Source organism: Oncorhynchus gorbuscha, linkage group LG03 (genome assembly GCF_021184085.1).
Source record: "Oncorhynchus gorbuscha isolate QuinsamMale2020 ecotype Even-year linkage group LG03, OgorEven_v1.0, whole genome shotgun sequence".
In the NCBI taxonomy this organism is placed as follows: domain Eukaryota; kingdom Metazoa; phylum Chordata; class Actinopteri; order Salmoniformes; family Salmonidae; genus Oncorhynchus; species Oncorhynchus gorbuscha.
Genome location: NC_060175.1, coordinates 95,651,094 through 95,677,555, shown reverse-complemented (window position 1 = coordinate 95,677,555; position 26,462 = coordinate 95,651,094). Strand labels below are relative to the sequence as shown.

Sequence of the window (26,462 nt, the reverse complement as noted above, 5' to 3'; positions counted from 1 at the left end):
TATGTTCCCTAGGAATAACATGGTCACACAGTTGTTCCCTAGGAACAGCAGCTATGTTCTCTAGGAATAACATGGTCTCACAGTTATGTTCTCTCAGAATAACATGGTCACACAGCTATGTTTCCTAGGAATAACATGGTCACACAGCTACATTCTATAGGAATAACATGGTCACACAGGTGTTCTCTGGGAATAACAAGTTCACACAGCTGTCCATCTGTGGCACAACCACAACTAAAGACTAGAGAAACAAGAGGATGGGAAGAAAAACAGAAACAAGATTTCATCAAGAAATACAACATCGTTCCTAGAAACATTTCCCTATTGTCTATTAACATGTCTTCGCAGGGGCAGTCTTGCCTATCAGACTTGCCTGCCCGGGGACGAACATGAAACACAAATGTCTGTTATAATCTTGAATGCTGTCAGAGGACCTTTATAGATGGCAGTCAGACCAGGACTAGTGGTCATTTGTAATATGCCAGGTGCTCGGTTCAGAGCTCCGGCTGTGCCCAGAGGAATTTTTTATTACTTTAAGCATCCGCTTTGGCCTGCCTGGAGTGCCAGATCGACAAGGATTGCAGTTATTGGACTATTCTATTGTCCCGTTAAGCCAGGCAAGCTCAATCAAGCGCAGATAAAGGCATTTTAAATTATTTAAAATAGTATTTGAACGCAGGACTTTGTTCATATAGAGGACTCATGCTGATTGCATCTGGGTTCGGCTCATTCTGTCTGATGTCTCCAGTCAAGGTCACTTCTTCATTACAGAGACGGCTCTGCAGGGTCGGCTGCCTGGATCGGTGCGTGTGTGTGACAGGGTATGACAGAGGGTGTGTGTGTGTGTGTGTGTGTGTGTGTGTGTGTGTGTGTGTGTGTGTGTGTGTGTGTGTGTGTGTGTGTGTGTGTGTGTGTGTGTGTGTGTGTGTGTGTGTGTGTGTGTGTGTGTGTGTGTGTGTGTGTGTGTGTGTGTGTGTGTGTGTGTGTGTGTGTGTGTGTGTGTGTGTGTGTGTGTGTGTGTGTGTGAGTGAGTGAGTGAGTGAGTGAGTGAGTGAGTGAGTGAGTGAGTGAGTGAGTGAGTGAGTGAGTGAGTGAGTGAGTGAGTGAGTGAGTGAGTGAGTGAGTGAGTGAGTGAGTGAGTGAGTGAGAGAGAGAGTATTAGAGAAATGAACAACCTGCTGTGTGACTGTATGAATGGCCTGCCCGGTGACATACAAGGTTGATGTAACAGAACATGATGTAACAGAATAGGAAAAGCAAACAATCTGGTCAAACCATCACGTTATTCAAATACAAAGCTTTTCTTTCTTTCTCTCTTTCATTCCCTTGATGACTTTTTATTTAGCGAAGCGTATCTAGAGACTAGTTGGTCAGAACAGCTGCAAATATTATTTTGGGAGTTTGTTTCTTACCAGGACAGGCAATTGCAGTGCCAATACTTACGACTAAAGTTGAACTGCAACTGTTTACAACCTCATCAGTCATACTCTTTATATAGTCACACATTGTTTTGTTAAGCTGGATATCGAAATCCCCCAAATTGCTCTGTGAATACTTTTGACAGGAGTTTGTTTTTGTATTATTTGTATTATCGGTTGAGGTTATTGTGTTTAGCAGCCAATATAATCAGGGTGAAAGTTTATTGCTTAACACCCACCTGTTGTTGCCATGGTTATGGAGTGTTTAAAAAAATAAAGGTTTTCTTTCTAGGCCTGTGTTTTTCCATGCCTGTTGAAGAACCTGGGATTTGTCCAACCTGGTAAAAACAGACATGTGGTCCAGAGAGAAACAAGTGATATCTTTTTATGAGCGCTCTTTTCTTTCTTTTGTAGTTCTTTTCCAGGTTTTATGGGAAACGTAGGTCTAAGAAAAATACCTGCTCTTGTGCACTTTACAATTGCATTTCACAGACACTGAAATATAGTATGTTAACATGTCTGAGTCTTTTGAAATGTGTTTTCAAAACATAATTGCTGTGTCATGGTGCTGTGACCAGTGGGTGTGAAAGACAGAGAAACTCTCAGATGATTTACTCGGAGCCCACTGGGCATAACCCGGTAGAATCAACATTGTTTCCATATAATTTCAACCCCAAACATCGATGTGATGTCATTGAATCAACATGGGAAACTGATTGGATTTGCATAAAGTCATCAACGTAAGGGCATTTCGTCTTTTTTACCCATAACTTTTAACCTAAATTTAATGACATGGTGAAATGTTTGATTGATTTCAAGTTGAATTCACCAAATCTGAACTCAACCAAATGTAAATCAAAATGTTGAATTGACGTCTGTTCCCAGTGGCTATTCCCTTTGAAGTGCACTACTTTTGATCAGAGTCCTAATATAGGGAATAGGGTGCCATATGGGACAGGCCCATTGTCATGTTTGTCATTTATTATCTTGTCTTGTCCCTGTGCTTCCCATTCTATTCGTTTCCCTCTGCTGGTCTTATTTGGTTCTTTCCCTCCTTCTAGCCCTCTCTCTCCCCCTCCCTCTCTCACTCTCTCGCTCTCTCTTCTCTCTATCGTTCCGTTCCTGCTCCCAGCTGTTCCTATTCCCCTAATCATCATTTAGTCTTCCCACACCTGTTCCCGATCCTTTCCCCTGATTAGAGTCCCTATTTATTCCTTTGTGATCCGTTCCTGTTCCATCGGTTCCTTGTTTTGTATTCCATGCTGTGATTGCGTTTCGCCCTGTCCTGTCGTGTTTTTTGCCGTGATTGTGTATCACCCTGTCCTGTCGTGTTTTGTGCCTTCTTCAGACGCTGCGTGTGAGCAGGTGTCTCAGTCGACTACGGCCTGAGCCTACCCGAAGCGACCTGCAGTCTGTGGCCGCTTCTCCAGTTGTTTTCCCCTCTACAAATCTAGAGGATTTCAGTTATTCCGTTTTGAACATTAATAAACTCTGTTTCTGTTAAGTCGCGTTTGGGTCCTCCTTCACCTGCATGACAGAAGGAACCGATCAAAGAATGGACCCAGCGACTTCAGACGCTCGTTACACTGCCGTCAAGATCCAAGGAGCCATGCTCGGCAGACACGAGCAGGAATTGTCTGCTGCTCGCCATGCCGTGGAGAACCTGGCCGCTCAGGTTTCCGACCTCTCTGGACAGTTCCAGAGTCTACGTCTCGTGCCACCTGTTACTTCCTGGCCTGCCGAGCCTCCAGAACCTAGGGTTAATAACCCACCTTGCTACTCCGGGCAGCCCACTGAGTGCCGCTCCTTTCTCACGCAGTGTGAGATTGTGTTCTCTCTCCAACCCAACACATACTCTAGAGAGAGAGCTCGAGTTGCTTACGTCATTTCACTCCTTACTGGCCGGGCTCGAGAATGGGGCACAGCTATCTGGGAGGCAAGGGCTGATTGCTCTAACAAATTCCAGAACTTTAAAGAGGAGATGATTCGGGTTTTTGACCGTTCAGTTTTTGGTGGGGAGGCTTCTAGGGCCCTGGCTTCCTTATGCCAAGGTGAACGGTCCATAACGGATTATTCCATTGAGTTTCGCACTCTTGCTGCCTCTAGTGAGTGGAACGAGCCGGCGCTGCTCGCTCGTTTTCTGGAGGGACTCCACGCAGTGGTTAAGGATGAGATTCTCTCCCGGGAGGTTCCTTCAGATGTGGACTCTTTGATTGCTCTCGCCATCCGCATAGAACGACGGGTAGATCTTCGTCACCGGGCTCGTGGAAGAGAGCTCGCATCAACGGTGTTTCCCTGCTCCGCATCGCAACCATCTCCCTCCTCTGGCTTTGAGACTGAGCCCATGCAGCTGGGAGGGATTCGCATCTCGACTAAGGAGAGGGAACGGAGGATCACCAACCGCCTGTGCCTCTATTGCGGAGTTGCTGGACATTTTGTTAATTCATGTCCAGTAAGAGGCCAGAGCCCATCAGTAAGCGGAGGGCTACTGGTGAGCGCTACTACTCAGGTCCCTTCATCTAGATCTTGTACTACTATGTCGGTCCATCTACGCTGGACCGGTTCGGGTGCTACATGCAGTGCCTTGATTGACTCTGGGGCTGAGGGTTGTTTCATGGACGAAGCATGGGTTCGGAAACATAACATTCCTTTCAGACCGTTAGACAAGCCTACGCCCATGTTTGCCTTAGATGGTAGTCATCTTCCCAGTATCAAATTTGAGACACTACCTTTAACTCTCACAGTATCTGGTAACCACAGTGAGACTATTTCTTTTTTGATTTTCCGTTCACCGTTTACACCTGTTGTTTTGGGTCATCCCTGGCTAGTATGTCATAATCCTTCTATTAATTGGTCTAGTAATTCTATCCTATCCTGGAACGTTTCTTGTCATGTGAAGTGTTTAATGTCTGCCATCCCTCCCGTTTCTTCTCTCCCTACTTCTCAGGAGGAACCTGGCGATTTGACAGGAGTGCCGGAGGAATATCATGATCTGCGCACGGTCTTCAGTCGGTCCCGAGCCAACTCCCTTCCTCCTCACCGGTCGTATGATTGTAGTATTGATCTCCTTCCAGGGACCACGCCTCCTCGAGGTAGACTATACTCTCTGTCGGCTCCCGAACGTAAGGCTCTCGAGGATTATTTGTCTGTGTCTCTTGACGCCGGTACCATAGTGCCTTCTTCTTCTCCGGCCGGGGCGGGGTTCTTTTTTGTTAAGAAGAAGGACGGTACTCTGCGCCCCTGCGTGGATTATCGAGGGCTGAATGACATAACGGTTAAGAATCGTTATCCGCTTCCCCTTATGTCATCAGCCTTCGAGATTCTGCAGGGAGCCAGGTGCTTTACTAAGTTGGACCTTCGTAACGCTTACCATCTCGTGCGCATTAGAGAGGGGGACGAGTGGAAAACGGCGTTTAACACTCCGTTAGGGCATTTTGAGTACCGGGTTCTGCCGTTCGGTCTCGCCAATGCGCCAGCTGTTTTTCAGGCATTAGTTAATGATGTTCTGAGAGACATGCTAAACATTTTTGTTTTTGTCTATCTTGACGATATCCTGATTTTTTCTCCGTCACTCGAGATTCATGTTCAGCACGTTCGACGTGTTCTACAGCGCCTTTTAGAGAATTGTCTCTACGTAAAGGCTGAGAAGTGCTCTTTTCATGTCTCCTCCGTTACTTTTCTCGGTTCCGTTATTTCCGCTGAAGGCATTCAGATGGATTCCGCTAAGGTCCAAGCTGTCAGTGATTGGCCCGTTCCAAGGTCACGTGTCGAGTTGCAGCGCTTTTAGGTTTCGCTAATTTCTATCGGCGTTTCATTCGTAATTTCGGTCAAGTTGCTGCCCCTCTCACAGCTCTTACTTCTGTCAAGACGTGTTTTAAGTGGTCCGGTTCCGCCCAGGGAGCTTTTGATCTTCTAAAAGAACGTTTTACGTCCGCTCCTATCCTCGTTACTCCTGACGTCACAAGACAATTCATTGTCGAGGTTGACGCTTCAGAGGTAGGCGTGGGAGCCATTCTATCCCAGCGCTTCCAGTCTGACGATAAGGTTCATCCGTGCGCTTATTTTTCTCATCGCCTGTCGCCATCTGAGCGCAACTATGATGTGGGTAACCGTGAACTGCTCGCCATCCGCTTAGCCCTAGGCGAATGGCGACAGTGGTTGGAGGGGGCGACCGTTCCTTTTGTCGTTTGGACAGACCATAAGAACCTTGAGTACATCCGTTCTGCCAAACGACTTAATGCCCGTCAAGCTCGTTGGGCGTTGTTTTTCGCTCGTTTCGAGTTTGTGATTTCTTACCGTCCGGGTAGCAAGAACACCAAGCCTGATGCCTTATCCCGTCTGTTTAGTTCTTCTGTGGCTTCTACTGATCCCGAGGGGATTCTTCCTTATGGGCGTGTTGTCGGGTTGACAGTCTGGGGAATTGAAAGACAGGTTAAGCAAGCACTCACGCACACTGCGTCGCCGCGCGCTTGTCCTAGTAACCTCCTTTTCGTTCCTGTTTCCACTCGTCTGGCTGTTCTTCAGTGGGCTCACTCTGCCAAGTTAGCTGGTCATCCCGGTGTTCGAGGCACTCTTGCGTCTATTCGCCAGCGCTTTTGGTGGCCGACTCAGGAGCGTGACACGCGCCGTTTCGTGGCTGCGTGTTCAGACTGCGCGCAGAAGAAGTCTGGTAATTTTTTTCTGCTTCTGCTCCTGGTCTTGCTGGGTCTCAGTCTGTTCCCTGCCATCGCATCTCTCCTGTTCTTGTCCCTGCCCTTGCTGTGTCTCAGTCTGTCCCTAGTTCTCATTTTTTTTAGAGTAGTACCCTAGTTTCCCTTTTTATCGTTTTTCGTTACGGTCCTGAGGAGAGGAGTTGGGTTCTTTCTCGGGACGTGCTGGACCGTTTGATCTATGATTTCCTCCGTTGCCGCCAGTGTTCCTCCTCGAGAGCGCCAGGAGGCGCTCGGTGAGTGGGGGTACTGTCATGTTTGTCATTTATTATCTTGTCTTGTCCCTGTGCTTCCCATTCTATTCGTTTCCCTCTGCTGGTCTTATTTGGTTCTTTCCCTCCTTCTAGCCCTCTCTCTCCCCTCCCTCTCTCACTCTCTCGCTCTCTCTTCTCTCTATCGTTCCGTTCCTGCTCCCAGCTGTTCCTATTCCCCTAATCATCATTTAGTCTTCCCACACCTGTTCCCGATCCTTTCCCTGATTAGAGTCCCTATTTATTCCTTTGTGATCCGTTCCTGTTCCATCGGTTCCTTGTTTTGTATTCCATGCTGTGATTGCGTTTCGCCCTGTCCTGTCGTGTTTTTTGCCGTGATTGTGTATCACCCTGTCCTGTCGTGTTTTGTGCCTTCTTCAGACGCTGCGTGTGAGCAGGTGTCTCAGTCGACACGGCCTGAGCCTACCCGGCGACCTGCAGTCTGTGGCCGCTTCTCCAGTTGTTTTCCCCTCTACAAATCTAGAGGATTTCAGTTATTCCGTTTTGAACATTAATAAACTCTGTTTCTGTTAAGTCGCGTTTGGGTCCTCTTTCACCTGCATGACACCCATAGGCCTACTGTCAGAGACATACTGTAAAACAATTCCCATAGATCAATGGTCCTTCTGTAGCTCAGTTGGTAGAGCATGGCGCTTGTAATGCCAGGGTAGTGGGTTCGATTCCCGGGACCACCCATACGTAGAATGTATGCACACATGACTAAGTCGCTTTGGATAAAAGCGTCTGCTAAATGGCATATTATTATTATTATATAATGGTGAGCGTTACAGCATATGACCCATCCATTATTCTCAGTAACATACCAGTGTGTGCTGTTCAGCCACAGGTGGTACTCTACTGTATCAAACAAAATACTCTTCTATTACTGTTGATGGCTTATTAAACTGTTATGTTTAGCGCTTCAGCAACGAAACCCTCCTCCAAACTGAAGGGCCTCAACAAAGGCGTCCGTCCGTCCGTCTCTCTCTGTATCTCTCTGTATTTTTCCCTCTCTCTCTCTCTGTCTGTCTGTGGTAGAAAACAGCCGGTCGGGACCGGTAGCTACTACTTCATTTGAAATGAATTTACGTGACGCCAGTTTCCACTCCTATGGTGTCTGCGGCCCAGAGCCCCAGCCTGGCTGTGTGTGTGTGTGTGTGTGTGTGTGTGTGCGTGCGTGCGTGCGTGCGTGCGTGCGGAGGCCTCCGGAGCAGAGCCTGTTTTACACCTCCTGACAGAGAACAGACACAATGCTACACTAGAGTACACTACAACCCAATTACCCCATGCTCCAATTCAGGGTTTCCCAAACTCCTCCATGGTTGGAGTGCCCTTCTCCCAATCCTAACCCCACACTCCCAATCCTAACCCCACACTCCCAATCCTAACCCCACACTCCCAGTCCTAACCCCACACTCCCAATCCTAACCCCACACTCCCAATCCTAACCCCACACTCCCAATCCTAACCCCACACTCCCAATCCTAACCCCACACTCCCAATCCTAACCGCACACTCCCAATCCTAACCCCACACTCTAAATCCTAACCCCACACTCCCAATCCTAACCCCACACTCTAAATCCTAACCCCACACTCCCAATCCTAACCCCACACTCTAAATCCTAACCCCACACTCTAAATCCTAACCCCACACTCTAAATCCTAACCCCACACTCCCAATCCTAACCCCACACTCTAAATCCTAACCCCACACTCTAAATCCTAACCCCACACTCTAAATCCTAACCCCACACTCTAAATCCTAACCCCACACTCCCAATCCTAACCCCACACTCTAAATCCTAACCCCACACTCTAAATCCTAACTCCACACTCTAAATCCTAACCCCACACTCCCAATCCTAACCCCACACTCTAAATCCTAACCCCACACTCTAAATCCTAACCCCACACTCTAAATCCTAACTCCACACTCTAAATCCTAACCCCACACTCCCAATCCTAACCCCACACTCTAAATCCTAACCCCACACTCTAAATCCTAACCCCACACTCCCAATCCTAACCCCACACTCTAAATCCTAACTCCACACTCTAAATCCTACATACGGAGCCAGAGATGGGCTAGCAGACAGACTCTGGCTGACTTTCTTTTCAACAACTATCAGTGAACTGAAGAAATGTTGATAAAAGTAATGGGCTGTTGTATGTTTCATCGATCATGAGGAATGTGTAATCATTCACAGGACACAGCCCACCACATTAACTAATACTGTTACCCCACCCTCAAACAACTGAAACAGATGGGTTTTCTCTTTTCAACAATGATGATGTTATCCAGTCAATTGCTGCTAGATGTTTCCCCTCTTCTGTTTAATCTCTTATTCATGTGAAGAATTTGTAACCTCTAGGTAGGCAGAAGAATTACAACTAACGTATTTATTTACATCTAGTCTCGTGAAAGTACTGTGTTGATATATTGTACAACTAATAAATAAACAAAGAAAACTATACATTTAAACCTTTCTCAGTGGACAAAACTGGTTGCAATGACACAATTTCAACCATATTTCAACCAGTAATGATGTCATTTTGACCGTATTTCAACCAGTAATGACATCTGTTCAACCAAATGTTAACTCTGGGTTGCTGACGTGTGCACTACTATTCCCTATATTCCAAATGTCTCTGGTCAAAAGTAGTGCACTAAATAAGGAATATTGTGCCATTTGGGACCATGACTAGGTTCACGGCTGAAGACAAATATAGTTGGTGTTAATCTAAGAGGGCCTAGCAACACAGCGGATGGCATTTAGATAGGTGGTGTTAATCCAAGAGGGCCTAGCAACACAGCGGATGGCATTTAGATAGGTGGTGTTAATCCAAGAGGCCCTAACAACACAGCGGATGGCATTTAGATAGGTGGTGTTAATCCAAGAGGCCCTAACAACACAGCGGATGGCATTTAGATAGGTGGTGTTAATCCAAGAGGGCCTAGCAACACAGCGGATGGCATTTAGATAGGTGGTGTTAATCCAAGAGGCCCTAACAGCACAGCGGATGGCATTTAGATAGGTGGTGTTAATCCAAGAGGGCCTAGCAACACAGCGGATGGCATTTAGATAGGTGGTGTTAATCCAAGAGGGCCTAGCAACACAGCGGATGGCATTTAGATAGGTGGTGTTAATCCAAGAGGCCCTAACAACACAGCGGATGGCATTTAGATAGGTGGTGTTAATCCAAGAGGGCCTAGCAACACAGCGGATGGCATTTAGATAGGTGGTGTTAATCCAAGAGGGCCTAGCAACACAGCGGATGGCATTTAGATAGGTGGTGTTAATCCAAGAGGGCCTAGCAACACAGCGGATGGCATTTAGATAGGTGGTGTTAATCCAAGAGGGCCTAGCAACACAGCGGATGGCATTTAGATAGGTGGTGTTAATCCAAGAGGGCCTAGCAACACAGCGGATGGCATTTAGATAGGTGGTGTTAATCTAAGAGGCCCTAACAACACAGCGGATGGCATTTAGATAGGTGGTGTTAATCTAAGAGGGCCTAGCAACACAGCGGATGGCATTTAGATAGGTGGTGTTAATCCAAGAGGCCCTAACAACACAGCGGATGGCATTTAGATAGGTGGTGTTAATCCAAGAGGGCCTAGCAACACAGCGGATGGCATTTAGATAGGTGGTGTTAATCCAAGAGGCCCTAACAACACAGCGGATGGCATTTAGATAGGTGGTGTTAATCCAAGAGGGCCTAGCAACACAGCGGATGGCATTTAGATAGGTGGTGTTAATCTAAGAGGGCCTAGCAACACAGCGGATGGCATTTAGATAGGTGGTGTTATTCCAAGAGGGCCTAGCAACACAGCGGATGGCATTTAGATAGGTGGTGTTAATCCAAGAGGGCCTAGCAACGCAGGGAGGGCCTTTACACAGAGAGCAGGGAGAAAGAAAGGAAGGGTTAGCCATATACTGTATGGGTCAGTCCCAGGTTTGGTCTCAGTTTATTTGTTCATTCCATTTACAGTACATCTCTTGATCCACTTGTTCCTTTGTTTCCCTTCCCAGTCATACCATAGCACAGGAACAGGCTTGGTGATTGGGAGTGTCTTCTATGCATGCTCTCTCTCACAGCTAATGTGTACTTTGTACATTGTTTAGTTAATACAGTGTATATCGTGTTACCTGAACTAAAGTATGTTATTCTCTTATCACTGATCTTCACAAAAAATATTACATAATGTCAAAGTGAAAAGAAAATTCTACAAATGAAATAACTAAAATACACTGAGTTTACAAAACATTAGGAACACTGCTACTGTATAGAGTCCAGACACTACTACTGTATAGAGTCCAGACACTGCTACTGTAACAGTATAATTTTAAACCGTCCCCTCGCCCATACCCGGGCGTGAACCAGGGACCTTCTGCACACCATCAACAACAGTCACCCACGAAGCATCGTTACCCATCGTTCCACAAAAGCCGCGGCCTTTGCAGAGCAAGGAGAAACACTACTTCAAGGTCTCAGAGCAAGTGACGTAACCGATTGAAACGCTATTTAGCGCACACCGCTAACTAAGCTAGCCGTTTCACATCCGTTACACTACTGTATAGAGGCCAGACACTGCTACTGTAGTGTCCAGACACTGCTACTGTATAGAAAACAGACACTGCTACTGTAGAGAGGCCAGACACTGCAACTGTTGAGTCCAGACACTGCTACTGTATAGAAACCAGACACTGCTACTGTATAGAAACCAGACACTGCTACTGTATAGAGTCCAGACACTACTACTGTAGAGTCCAGACACTGCTACTGTAGAGTCCAGACACTGCTACTGTATAGAGGCCAGACACTGCTACTGTAGAGTCCAGACACTGCTCCTGTAGAGAGGCCAGACACTGCTACTGTAGAGAGGCCAGACACTGCAACTGTTGAGTCCAGACACTGCTACTGTATAGAAACCAGACACTGCTACTGTATAGAGTCCAGACACTACTACTGTAGAGTCCAGACACTGCTACTGTAGAGTCCAGACACTGCTACTGTATAGAGGCCAGACACTGCTACTGTAGAGTCCAGACACTACTCCTGTAGAGAGGCCAGACACTGCTACTGTAGTGTCCAGACACTGCTACTGTAGAGTCCAGACACTGCAACTGTAGAGTCCAGACACTGCTACTGTACAGTCCAGACACTGCTACTGTATAGAGTCCAGACACTACTACTGTAGAGTCCAGACACTACTCCTGTAGAGAGGCCAAACACTGCTACTGTAGAGTCCAGACACTGCTACTGTATAGAGTCTAGACACTACTACTGTATACAGACCAGAAACTGCTACTGTAGAGTCCAGACACTACTACTGTATAGAGTCCAGACACTACTACTGTAGAGTCCAGACACTGCTACTATAAAGAGTCCAGACACTGCTACTGTATAGAGTCCAGACACTGCTACTGTATAGAGTCCAAACACAACTACTGTATAGAGTCCAGACACTGCTACTATAAAGAGTCCAGACACTGCTACTGTATAGAGGCCAGACACTGCTACTGTAGAGGCCAGACACTGCTACTGTAGAGTCCAGACACTACTCCTGTAGAGAGGCCAGACACTGCTACTGTTGAGTCCAGACACTGCTACTGTAGAGTCCAGACACTGCTACTGTATAGAGTCCAGACACTACTACTGTAGAGTCCAGACACTACTACTGTATAGAGTCCAGACACTACTACTGTATAGAGTCCAGACACTACTCCTGTAGAGAGGCCAGACACTGCTACTGTAGAGTCCAGACACTGCTAATGTAGAGTCCAGACACTGCTACTGTATAGAGTCCAGAAACTACTACTGTAGAGTCCAGACACTACTACTGTATAGAGTCCAGACACTGCTACTGTATAGAGTCCAGACACTGCTACTATAAAGAGTCCAGACACTGCTACTGTATAGAGGCCAGAAACTGCTACTGTAGAGTCCAGACACTGCTACTGTAGAGTCCAGACACAACTACTGTATAGAGTCCAGACACTGCTACTGTATAGAGTCCAGACACTGCTACTGTATAGAGGCCAGACACTGCTACTGTATAGAGGCCAGAAACTGCTACTGTAGAGTCCAGACACTGCTACTGTAGAGAGGCCAGACACTGATACTGTAGAGAGGCCAGACACTGCTACTGTAGAGGCCAGACACTGCTACTGTACAGTCCAGACACTGCTACTGTAGAGAGGCCAGACACTGCTACTGTAGAGAGGCCAGACACTGCAACTGTTGAGTCCAGACACTGCTACTGTATAGAAACCAGACACTGCTACTGTATAGAAACCAGACACTGCTACTGTATAGAGTCCAGACACTACTACTGTAGAGTCCAGACACTGCTACTGTAGAGTCCAGACACTGCTCCTGTAGAGAGGCCAGACACTGCTACTGTAGAGAGGCCAGACACTGCAACTGTTGAGTCCAGACACTGCTACTGTATAGAGGCCAGACACTGCTACTGTAGAGTCCAGACACTACTCCTGTAGAGAGGCCAGACACTGCTACTGTAGTGTCCAGACACTGCTACTGTAGAGTCCAGACACTGCAACTGTAGAGTCCAGACACTGCTACTGTACAGTCCAGACACTGCTACTGTATAGAGTCCAGACACTACTACTGTAGAGTCCAGACACTACTCCTGTAGAGAGGCCAAACACTGCTACTGTAGAGTCCAGACACTGCTAATGTAGAGTCCAGACACTGCTACTGTATAGAGTCTAGACACTACTACTGTATACAGACCAGAAACTGCTACTGTAGAGTCCAGACCCTACTACTGTATAGAGTCCAGACACTACTACTGTAGAGTCCAGACACTGCTACTATAAAGAGTCCAGACACTGCTACTGTATAGAGTCCAGACACTGCTACTGTATAGAGTCCAAACACAACTACTGTATAGAGTCCAGACACTGCTACTATAAAGAGTCCAGACACTGCTACTGTATAGAGGCCAGACACTGCTACTGTAGAGGCCAGACACTGCTACTGTAGAGTCCAGACACTACTCCTGTAGAGAGGCCAGACACTGCTACTGTTGAGTCCAGACACTGCTACTGTAGAGTCCAGACACTGCTACTGTATAGAGTCCAGACACTACTACTGTAGAGTCCAGACACTACTACTGTATAGAGTCCAGACACTACTACTGTATAGAGTCCAGACACTACTCCTGTAGAGAGGCCAGACACTGCTACTGTAGAGTCCAGACACTGCTAATGTAGAGTCCAGACACTGCTACTGTATAGAGTCCAGAAACTACTACTGTAGAGTCCAGACACTACTACTGTATAGAGTCCAGACACTGCTACTGTATAGAGTCCAGACACTGCTACTATAAAGAGTCCAGACACTGCTACTGTATAGAGGCCAGAAACTGCTACTGTAGAGTCCAGACACTGCTACTGTAGAGTCCAGACACAACTACTGTATAGAGTCCAGACACTGCTACTGTATAGAGTCCAGACACTGCTACTGTATAGAGGCCAGACACTGCTACTGTATAGAGGCCAGAAACTGCTACTGTAGAGTCCAGACACTGCTACTGTAGAGAGGCCAGACACTGATACTGTAGAGAGGCCAGACACTGCTACTGTAGAGGCCAGACACTGCTACTGTACAGTCCAGACACTGCTACTGTATAGAGTCCAGACACTACTACTGTAGAGTCCAGACACTACTCCTGTAGAGAGGCCAAACACTGCTACTGTAGAGTCCAGACACTGCTAATGTAGAGTCCAGACACTGCTACTGTATAGAGTCCAGACACTACTACTGTATACAGACCAGAAACTGCTACTGTAGAGTCCAGACACTACTACTGTATAGAGTCCAGACACTACTACTGTAGAGTCCAGACACTGCTACTATAAAGAGTCCAGACACTGCTACTGTATAGAGTCCAGACACTGCTACTGTATAGAGTCCAAACACAACTACTGTATAGAGTCCAGACACTGCTACTATAAAGAGTCCAGACACTGCTACTGTATAGAGGCCAGACACTGCTACTGTAGAGGCCAGACACTGCTACTGTAGAGTCCAGACACTACTCCTGTAGAGAGGCCAGACACTGCTACTGTTGAGTCCAGACACTGCTACTGTAGAGTCCAGACACTGCTACTGTATAGAGTCCCAGACACTACTACTGTAGAGTCCAGACACTACTACTGTATAGAGTCCAGACACTACTACTGTATAGAGTCCAGACACTACTCCTGTAGAGAGGCCAGACACTGCTACTGTAGAGTCCAGACACTGCTAATGTAGAGTCCAGACACTGCTACTGTATAGAGTCCAGACACTACTACTGTAGAGTCCAGACACTACTACTGTATAGAGTCCAGACACTGCTACTGTATAGAGTCCAGACACTGCTACTATAAAGAGTCCAGACACTGCTACTGTATAGAGGCCAGAAACTGCTACTGTAGAGTCCAGACACTGCTACTGTAGAGTCCAGACACAACTACTGTATAGAGTCCAGACACTGCTACTGTATAGAGTCCAGACACTGCTACTGTATAGAGGCCAGACACTGCTACTGTATAGAGGCCAGAAACTGCTACTGTAGAGTCCAGACACTGCTACTGTAGAGAGGCCAGACACTGATACTGTAGAGAGGCCAGACACTGCTACTGTAGAGGCCAGACACTGCTACTGTAGAGTCCAGACACTGCTACTCTATGGAGTCCAGACACTACTACTGTAGAGTCCAGACACTACTACTGTATAGAGTCCAGACACTGCTACTATAAAGAGTCCAGACACTGCTACTGTATAGTGGCCAGAAACTGCTACTGTAGAGTCTAGACACTGCTACTGTATAGAGGCCAGACACTGCTACTGTAGAGTCCAGACACTACTACTGTAGAGAGGCCAGACACTGCTACTGTAGAGTCCAGACACTGCTACTGTAGAGTTCAGACACTGCTACTGTATAGAAACCAGACACTGCTACTGTAGAGTCCAGACACTGCTACTGTATAGAAACCAGACACTGCTACTGTATAGAAACCAGACACTACTACTGTAGAGTCCAGACACTGCTACTGTATAGAGGCCAGACACTGCTACTGTATAGAGGCCAGACACTGCTACAGTATAGAGTCCAGACACTACTGCTGCATAGAGTCCAGACACTGCTACTGTATAGAGTCCAGACACTACTACTGTATAGAGTCCAGACACTGCTACTGTATAGAGTCCAGACACTGCTACTGTATAGAGTCCAGACACTACTATTGTAGAGTCCAGACTACTTCTGTATAGAGTCCAGACACTGCTACTGTATATAGTCCAGACACTACTACCGTATAGAGTCCAGACACTACTACTGTAGAGTCCAGACGCTGCTACTGTATAGAGGCCAGACACTGCTACTGTAGAGTCCAGATACTGCTACTGTATAGAGGCCAGACACTGCTACTGTATAGAGGCCAGACACTGCTACTGTACAGTCCAGACACTACTACTGTATAGAGGCCAGATGTTGCCATAGTATAGAGCCAAGACACCGCTACTGTAGAGTCCAGACACTGCTACTGTATAGACACTGCCATAGAGTAGAGTCCAGGGGCATATGAAATATTCACAATGTGTCATGAATTAAAGAAAAGACTGAATGGAATAACATGGAACACACAAAAGTTTAATGATAAAACTTAGGGTGAAATGTTTGTTTAGCATTGTATTGCTATTATATAGCTTTAAATGTATGGGTTCCTGTGACAATCTTAGATAACCCGTAGAGGGACCTATATATAGATATAAAGTGATGGTGTTTCAGCTGGAGAGAGTGTGTAGCAACACTGTTTCATTATAATGGTGTGAACAACAGACATGCAGCACACAGCTGCCACACACTGTCCAGTTGAGAGTACTGCTAATTGGTGGTGGGGGAAAAAACATTTAATGAAACCAGGAGCAGTGATTTGTGTCAAGCACTGCAATGTTGCTGGGCTTTTCACGCTCAACAGTTTCCCGTGTGTATCAAGAATGGTCCACCACCCAAACAAAAACCAGCCAACTTGACACAACTGTGGGGAGCATTGGAGTCAACATGGCCCAGCATCCCTTTGGAACGCTTTCAACACCTTGTAGAATGAAACTCAATATTAGGAAGGTGTTCCTAATGTTTTGTAAACTCAGTGTATTTGAGTTATTTCATTTGTAGAATTGTTCATTTCACATTGACATTATGGAATATTTTGTGAAAATCAGTGATAAGAGAATAATATACAGTCGTGGCCAAAAGTTTTGAGAATGACACAAATATTAATTTCCACAAAGTTTTCTGCTTCAGTGTCTTTAGATATTTTGTCAGATGTTACTATGGAATACTGAAGTATAATTACAAGCATTTCATAAGTGTCAAAGGCTTTTATTGACAATTACATGAAGTTGATGCAGAGTCAATATTTGCAGTGTTGACCCTTCTTTTTCAAGACCTCTGCAATCCACCCTGGCATGCTGTCAATTAACTTCTGGGCCACATCCTGTCTGATGGCAGCCCATTCTTGCATAATCAATGCTTGGAGTTTGTCAGAATTTGTGGGGTTTTGTTTGTCCACCCACCTCTTGAGGATTAACCACAAATTCTCAATGGGATTAAGGTCTGGGGAGTTTCCTGGCCATGGACCCAAAATATCAATGTTTTGTTCCCCGAGCCACTTAGTTATCACTTTTGCCTTATGGCAAGATGCTCCATCATGCTGGAAAAGGCATTATTCGTTTATCAAACTATTCCTGAATGGTTGGGAGAAGTTGCTCTCGGGGATGTGTTGGAACCATTCTTTATTCATGGCTGTGTTCTTAGGCAAAATTGTGAGTGAGCCCACTCCCTTGGCTGAGAAGCAACCCCACAAATGAATGGTCTCAGGATGCTTTCCTGTTGGCATGACACAGGACTGATGGTAGCGCTCACCTTGTCTTCTCCGGACAAGCTTTTTTCCGGATTCTCCCAAAAATCGGAAAGGTGATTCATCAGAGAAAATGACTTTACCCCAGTCCTCAGCAATCCAATCCCTGTACCTTTTGCAGAATATCAGTCTGTCCCTGATGTTTTTCCTGGAGAAGTGGCTTCTTTGCTGCCCTTCTTGACACCAGGCCATCCTCCAAAAGTATTCACCTCACTGTGCGTGCAGATGCACTCACACCTGCCTGTTGCCATTCCTGAGCAAGCTCTGTACTGGTGGTGCCCCGATCCCGCAGCTGAATCAACTTTAGGAGACGGTCCTGGCGGTTGCTGGACTTTCTTGGGCGCCCTGAAGCCTTCTTCACAACAATTGAACCTCTCTCCTTGAAGTTCTTGATGATCTGATAAATGGTTGATTTAGGTGCAATCTTACTGGTAGCAATATCCTTGCCTGTGAAGCCCTTTTTGTGCAAAGCAATGATGATGGTGCGTGTTTCCTTGCAGGTAATCATGGTTGACAGAGGAAGAACAATGATTCCAAGCACCACCTTCCTTTTGAAGCTTCCAGTCTGTTATTCGAACACAATCAGCCTGACAGAGTGATCTCCAGCCTTGTCCTCGTCAACACCTGTGTAAACGAGAGAATCACTGACATGATGTCAGCTGGTCCTTTTGTGGCAGGGCTGAAATGCAGTGGAAATGTTTTGGGGGGATTCAGTTCATTTGCATGGCAAAGATGGACTTTGCAATTAATTGCAATTCATCTGATCACTCTTCATAACATTCTGGAGTATTTGCACATTTCCATCATACAAACTGAGGCAGCAGACTAAATATTTGTGTCATTCTCAAAAACTTTTGGCCACGACCTTACTTTAGTTCAGGTATCACGATATCCACTGTATTACCTACTACTCTTAAACCTTTGGATGCCATCTACCATAGTGCCCTTTGTTTTGTTATAGGTGACAGTTTTGACACTGTATCTCGTATCAAAAGGTTCGGTGGACTTTGCTAAAGACCCGTAGATGTTTTCATTACTCCCTTTTTGTTTACAAGGCCCTACTTCATAAACCGAACTAGGTAAATCTGCTTTGTGTGTGAATAAATACATATATTTTTATAATGTGTATATTTATTTACAGGGTGCATTTGGAAAAGAGACCAAGGTCTCGATATGTCTTCCCTGTTAAAATATAGGTTAAATAAAAAATGATTGACGTCACGGCCCCTCCCTGCTCTTTCTACTGGGTTTTGCTGTGCTTACTTCCTGCGGGAGATTGGTGGGAGTAGTAGGAGAGGTGGGCGGAGCTGGGAGAGTCATCAGTGCTTATGGGGCACACCTGTGAAAGTTCAGCTGTGGCATAAAGCCACTGTTTCCCCAGTCTGCAAGAGATTCCTCTCTCCATGCATACTGTAATGACCTGACTAGATCATAAATGATCAGTTGTCCAGACAGAGGCTTGAGTTTGCGAATTGACGGTTTATTAAACCAACTTTACACAGGCTACTGTTTGGGCCGTAGCACACGCCAAATAGATGACAGATAACCCACAAGCCAATCGTGACCTTCTCTTGTGAAGCCCAGACGTAAGAGAGAGAGAACAAAGGCTGAACCTGGTCTTAACTTCCAATGCTCCACCCCCCTGCCCAACCCCCCTCCACGCCACTCCGCCAACCACCAGGATGCCCGGCATCAGAACATTCCAGGCATTCCCGTGATTGGCAGATAGCAGGTTGATTGACATGTCGGACTCCGCGAACACCGGGTACTGGTCAGTACAACACAACCACCTCCTAGCCTAACACATAACACACAGCTGTCTGTGCGGGTCGCTGCAATACCTTTGATTGTTTCTTTGTGGCGTTGGTAGTTGACACCTAATTTACTTACCTGTATGCCTCATCTGATTAGTGTTTACTTTATTTATGGAATAAATTCATTTTGTTATTCCATTACTCAGTGTGTGGTTTCCCATTGTTTGTTACAATATTGAGCCAGGTTGTAACACTTGTTAAATCCACTTCAATCAGTTTAGATGAAGGGGAGGTGACAGGTTAAAACAGAATTATTAAGCCTTGAGACATAGATTGTGTGTGTTCCATTTAGAAGGTGAATGGGCAAGACAAAATATTTAAGTGCCTTTTGAACAGGGTATGGTAGTAGGTGCCAAGCGCACCTGTTTGTGTCATGAACTGCAACACTGCAGTTTCCTGTATCAAGAATGGTCCACCACCCAAAGGATATCCAAGCCCACTTGACACAACTGTGGGAAGCATTGGAGTCAACACGTGCCAACATCCCTGTGGAACGCTTTCAACATCTCGTGGAGTCCATGCCCCGACAAATTGAGGCTGTTCTGAGGGCAAAAGGACAGGGGGTAGCAACTCAATATTAAGGTGTTCATAATGTTTGGTATACTCAGTGCATTTGACAAGAGAGCGAGAGATTGGAGCAGCCACTTAAAAACAGGCTCCTTCCTCCTATCTTGAAATGTAAAGCATTCTCTCCCCTCTCCATACCACAGTGTGACAGTTATCCCTACCCCCTGAGCCTTCCTCCACAAGATGAACATAACCACTGGTTCCATTAAGAGGTTGGTGCACTACATGGCACCCTATTCCCTACATAGTGCACTACTTCTGACCAGGACCCCTAGGGCTCTGGTCAAAAGTAGTTCACCATATATATGTCCACATGGGGGACAATCAGGGTTTCGATAGAGGCCTCAGTCTCTTTAAAGTCATGCATGACACTGTTTACAGCAGTAGGCGTCATGTGATGCAGGGATTTACAGATATGTTTACCACATAATACCACACAAACAATTGTGAAAGGAGAGAGAAAAGAAAGTTTTAATACGGTTGCTAATAAAGATATATACATTAGGGAAAAACTGGTTTTAAGATGGTGTTTTTTTCAGAATTTATCTCCACAGTTCAAGTAGAAAGGATGTTGTGAGTACATTGGAAAGATAGTGGTGAGTCAAGAGCAGGCTGATATTTATTAGGATGAATCTGGCCCTGGAGGCAGAGCTGAGCGGTTTGCATTTTATCTGTGGCCAATGACCTTGAGCCTTATTGGAAGGGCACTTGTAATATAACTCTATGGCAGGACCCAAAGGGCTGACATTTGGAGGTCAACCCTTAATGACAAACTTGGCGATGACGTAGTGTCCCTATGAGTGACAGAACACTGAGCCAATCACAGCGCAATGCTCCTATTTTTTTGCTGACACGCCCCACCGGAAAGCAAAAAAGACCATGTTTGTATGCGGCTTTATTAACTCAATGATAAATAAATATTGTTTGCAAACTGACATGTGACACGTATTAAATCCAAAATAACAGGCAAGCCCCTAAATATTTTGTGGCTAAAAATGTGGGGCTCAAAACAGGTGGCTCAGCCCCACTTACACTAAATGACAGGTCTCAACTGAAAACCTAAACAGTCAAGGGGTAGGTGGGTGGATTTGTGAAAGTGGATGCCTGTAAAGACAATGTTGGCATTTTGAAGCTCACTACCTAATTTGACATATTTTGTAATGCCTCATTCAAGTGACAAACATTCCAGTGAAATTAGAGGGGGGGGGGGGCGTCCTGCATACCCAGTCTATAATCCAGCCATGGTAATGACTGTATGAAGCAGCAGATGTCACATCACAGACTGTAGCATGATTTACTGCAGTACCCATAATGCAAGACAGTATTGCATTATGGGTGCTGTAGAACATGCCTCACACACACACAGTAAGACACACTAGGATAAAAATCGAAACATTTATTTATTAATTTAACCACCGAGCAACAAATAATCACCAATCCTGAAATATTTTGCCTCATTAGCCAGCCAGTGCAACAACAGTTACATTTAGATCAGTCAGCCAATACAAAGTACACAGGGGCTTTAGAGTCTTGCACACCAGGGTTGGTATTCAGTGTCTCAGCGTATAATGCCTGATCTGGGATCAGTTTTGCCTTTCAGATCATAAGACCGAGGGGACCGAATGCTAGATCAGCACTTCTACTCAGACCCTTGTACGTACAGAACCAGCTCTTTTTAGAGTGTTTAGTATCAGTACAGATATCACACAATACATAGGTCCTTTACAAGAAAGACCATGAACTGATGGACAGATATACTTGTCTTTCAGGGGAAACTGGAAAATAAGCAATAAGCATGAGGCTGTGGAAGGAAGTCAGCATTGATGTATAGAAACAGTCATTTCACTTTCAAAATGTTTGCTTTTGAACAAAAATGACTGCGCTCAGTGGGGTACACTGGGTTCGATTGAGGTGTACGCCATTTATTTTTGGTTGACAAAACAATGGCTTCTTCTAGGAATTGATCGAAAAATAATCAGCCTGCGTTGAAAATATAAAATAATTACAAAACAAATTGTTCTAGTTCCGTATCGCAAAATGGGTGGTGGCATATTGTTGTTCTGCCAAAGATATGCTCAGGTTGGATTGGTAGAAAAATCACCAGCATTCAAAAATCTTTCAGAGAGCCAGTTGTAGAGAACCTTGGGACGTGTAGTCCTTTATGCCTGGATGGTGCTCTTAGAGACAGTGGGACGTGTAGTCCTTTATGCCTGGATGGTGCTCTTAGCGCTAAAAGCCAGGTAATACACCAGGATGCCAATGAGAGCAGCCATAACCTCAGTAGGCACCCACGGGCCATTCCACGCTCCCTAGAATAGACAAGACAAAGCCGCAGTTAGGAAGGAATCTCAGATGAGAATGAAGTACACTAGGAGTTTCCAATTTTCAAATTGTATTGGGCGTAGAAGACACATCCATAAGTGGTGATCGGTATTCATTGGTTATGCTCTTCACAGACTCACCCTGTGATCTACATTGACAGAGAAAAGGGGCTGGATGGATTCTACATCCTCGTTGTTCCTCTGGGCCTGGATAAAACAAACAATACAGAAACAGACAAACATTTGCATATGGCTAAAAGCTACAGTATTTCTTTAATCAAATGGCAGGGGCACAAACAGACAAGCATGAATGCACCAGGGTTCCCATGAGCCTGTAAATGACAGCGTTCAGCCTATTAACAAAAATACGAAAAACGTTGATAAATAAGTGTTGCCGGCCAAATTGTCCGTGTGAGAAAAAAAAAATCCATTGTGAAATGCTTGTAATTAATTTATGTAAAACACCAGTGGATATGCTCCAACTTCCAAGGCAAATATAATTCATAGGCTAATAAATCTTCAAGCTGCTTGGAAAATAATATTGGGTAGGTTTCTGTCTTTATTTAAACAAAAGACTTGAGATCCTAATAAAGGGAGTGGGCAAAATTGGCGAAGAATGTGTTGATTATCCCTGTTTCCCATGTGCACGCAGGCAGGGTATTATTTCACACCCCCATAGGTAAGATCAACCCCCCCCCATAGGTAAGATCAACCCCCCCCCCCCCCATAGGTAAGATCAACCCCCCCCTCCATAGGTAAGATCAACCCCCCTCCCAACCCCCCCCAGGTAAGATCAACCCCCCCCCCCCCCCCAGGTAAGATCCCCCCCCCCATAGGTAAGATCAACATACGCCGCCGCCCCCCATAGGTAAGATCCACATATGTATAGTATAAGGAATGGATTGAGAGTAGAGCAATGTGTATCATGCAGAATTGGTGCATTTCAGTTTAGGTTATCCAGTAGCACTTTGAACCAAAACATTTCCAACTATGCCCATATCAGAGTTACAATGTTGCAATCACTAGGCAGCCAACTGCGGATAGCAGGAAACAGAGTTACTATCAATAAACTGTGTATATCACACAAGTCACGACCCCACAATAGTTTAAATTACAATAAACATAACATTTGTTCACATCATCCAGTAGAACTGTAAAAATGGCTTTGGAAATAAGTGCTTTCATTAAATGCATCGCGCATGCCTTGATTCACAGGAGCATTGTAAGATAAGCTCGCTCTAAATTAACCTGCCTTACCGAATATTGTTTACAGTGCCTTTGGAAAGTATTCAGACTCCTTGACTTTTTCCACATTGTTACGTTACAGCCTTATTCTAAAATGAATTTTAAATATCCTCAGCAATCTACATCACAAATCAAAAACAGGTAAAGAAGTTCTTCCAAATATATTATTATAAAACAGAAAACCCTTATTATAAAACAGAAAACCCTTAAGTATTCAGACCCTTTGCTAGAAATTGACTCGAAATTGAGCTCAGGTGCATCCTGTTTCCATTGATCATCCTTGAGATGTTTCTACTCCTGGATTGGAGTCCACCTGTGATAAATTCAATTGATTAGACATGATTTGGAAAGGCACACACCTGTCTATAGGGTCCCACAGTTGACAGTGTATGTCAAAGCAAAAACCAAACCACGAGGTCGAAGGAATTGTCCGTAGAGCTCAGACAGGATTGTGTCGAGGCACAGATCTGCGGAAGGGTACAACAAAAATGTCTGCAGCATTGAAGGTCCCCAAGAACACAGTGGCCTCCATTATTCTTAAATGGAAGAAGTTTGGGACCACCAAGACTCTTCCTAGAGCTGGGGCCCAGCCAAACTGAGCAATCAGGAGACAAGGGCATTTGTCAGGGAGGTGACCAAGAACCCGATGGTCACTCTGACAGAGTTCCTCTATGGAGATGGTAAGGACAACCATCTCTGCAGCACTCAACCAATCAGGCCTTTATGGTAGTGGCCAGAAGGAAGCCACTCCATAGTAAAAGGCATGACAGACCCCTCTCAGAACAAGATTATCTGGTCTGATGAAACCAAGATTGAAGTCTTTGGCCTGAATACCAAGCGTCACTTCTGGAGGAAACCTGGTACCATCCCTACAGTGAAGCATGGTGATGGCAGCATCATACGGTGTGGATGTTTTTCAGCGGCAGGGACTGGGAGACTAGTCAGGACCGAGGGAAAGATTAACAGAGCAAAGTAGAGAGATCCTTGATGAAGTCCTGAGCGCTCTGGGGCAGGTTCTCAGACTGGGACAAAGGTTCACCATCCAAAAGGACAACGACCCTAAGCACACAGCAAAGACAACGCAAGAGTGGCTTCGGGACACTTGACAGAAGCTGGATCCCTTCTAGCCATGACCCCCCCCCCCCCCCCCACAGGTTGTTATATTATACAAATGTATTTTGAAGTTGTGTGTTATTACTGTGTAGGTGATGTGTTCTTCTAGGCTAAATGTTTTATTTTATTTTTATTAATTTATCATTTATAGCAGGGATGAAGACAACAGGTAATGTTTTGCTTTTCAATATAACCTGTCATGTTGGTATATTTTAACTTTACATGCTAATATCTATTCTGTTAAAATGAATTACAATAATCTAAATGTGATTTTTAAACACTGTAGGTGGACAGCACCCAATGTATATGGAAATTTCTCAAACATCTGGTAAATTAAAATCTTTCTGGTCACATAGTACAACGCCAAAAGTTTCCCTGGAATGCACCTACCTTATGCAGACAGCGTGTGTGTGTGAGACACTATAGGGCCTACCTTGCGTAGAGAGCTGTAGGACTCCTCATCAAAGAACTTGACCTGGTATGTACCAGAGCTGGCCTGTTTGTGGGGCATGCTCCAGGACACCTGAGAAACAGAAGACATATGTCATATAGCTAAACACACAAGTTACTCTTCATAAGTGCGTATTGGACATATAGGGGCGGTTTCCTGGACACCGATTAAGCCTAGTCCTGGCCTATAAAGCATTTTCAACTGAGATTCTCCATTGAGCATATTTGTTTTAGTCTGGGAAACAGCAGTGTGTGTATGACCAGAATCATGTCTTACCTGGTACTTGCCAACATCCTGGCCTCTAGTCACAGGGAACTGTCTTCCATTGACATCAGCATACAGAGCCACACTCTGTTGAAGGAAGACAAACATATTTTATATATACATATATATATATATATATATATATATATATATATATATATATATATATACACACACACACACACACACACATATATATATACACACACACACACACACATATATATATATACACACACACACACACATATATATATATACACACACACACATATATATATATACACACACACACACACACACATATATATATATATACACACACACACACACACACATATATATATATATATACACACACACACATATATATATATATATACACACACACACATATATATATATATATACACACACATATATATATATATACACACACATATATATATATATACACACACACACACATATATATATACACACACACACATATATATATACACACACACACACACATATATATACACACACACACACATATATACACACACACACATATATACACACACACACACACACACACACACACACACACACACACACACACATATATATATATACACATATATACACACACACATATATAAACTATATGTAGTTTGATAACTACAGTACCTGGGCTCCATTGGCACAAGCCAGGCTGAGCTCCACGATGAATACGGACTCAGAGGAGATGACGGCATCAGAAGTGGTGTAGGCAGAGGGTGTGATCACAGGGTCTGAACAGCTCTCACCTAAACAACAGACAGCAAAAACGTCTTTATTAGAGATTTATGGTATCAAACATTGCAAAACATGAACACATTACTTGTAAAGATATAGTTAACTCGCTAGCAAATTCTCATCAGTTAGCTACTGATGCTAACTAGCGAGCTAAGAGCTACATAATTCTCTGAAATTACTTACCCGTGCACAGGCATACAAGAGCAAGAAACGCTGCTATTCTGGTCATCATGGTTGATGTGTTAACACGACTAAGAATTGTGAAACTAGTTATTTCGAGATATCACCAATTATTACAGCCACGTCTTCCTTCAAAACCCCTTTTAGACCGGTGCGCTGTAATGACGTGTACTGTATCCGCGGGATGCATTATGGGAACGTGACTCTATTGACACGTCACCTCTCACTGATAATATATGAAATGTCTTTATTATAGGCCATTAGAATAAACTCCTAAAACAAAACCATACTGCATGATGGTACATTTATATTTAATCTAAAATCACCATATAAAAATAATGTACCAATCCCAGATCGGCTCTTTAAATAAACATTTGAAGGTTATTTAATTCCAGGTAACAGATACT

The 26,462-nt window shown here is 44.8% G+C and overlaps 1 protein-coding gene across 1 annotated transcript; it reads right to left on the bottom strand.

Moving 5' to 3' along the window:
* Positions 1 to 21,079: 21,079 nt before the first annotated feature.
* Positions 21,080 to 26,243, bottom strand: LOC124032303 (translocon-associated protein subunit delta-like). Its single transcript, XM_046344594.1, has 6 exons — positions 26,059 to 26,243; positions 25,768 to 25,886; positions 25,105 to 25,179; positions 24,811 to 24,900; positions 22,161 to 22,226; positions 21,080 to 22,007 (listed from the first exon to the last, which is right to left on the bottom strand). The coding sequence occupies exons 1-6, from the start codon at positions 26,105 to 26,107 to the stop codon at positions 21,903 to 21,905; spliced, it is 504 nt and encodes a 167-aa protein (XP_046200550.1). The 5' UTR covers positions 26,108 to 26,243; the 3' UTR covers positions 21,080 to 21,902.
* Between the last annotated feature and the right edge of the window lie 219 nt (positions 26,244 to 26,462).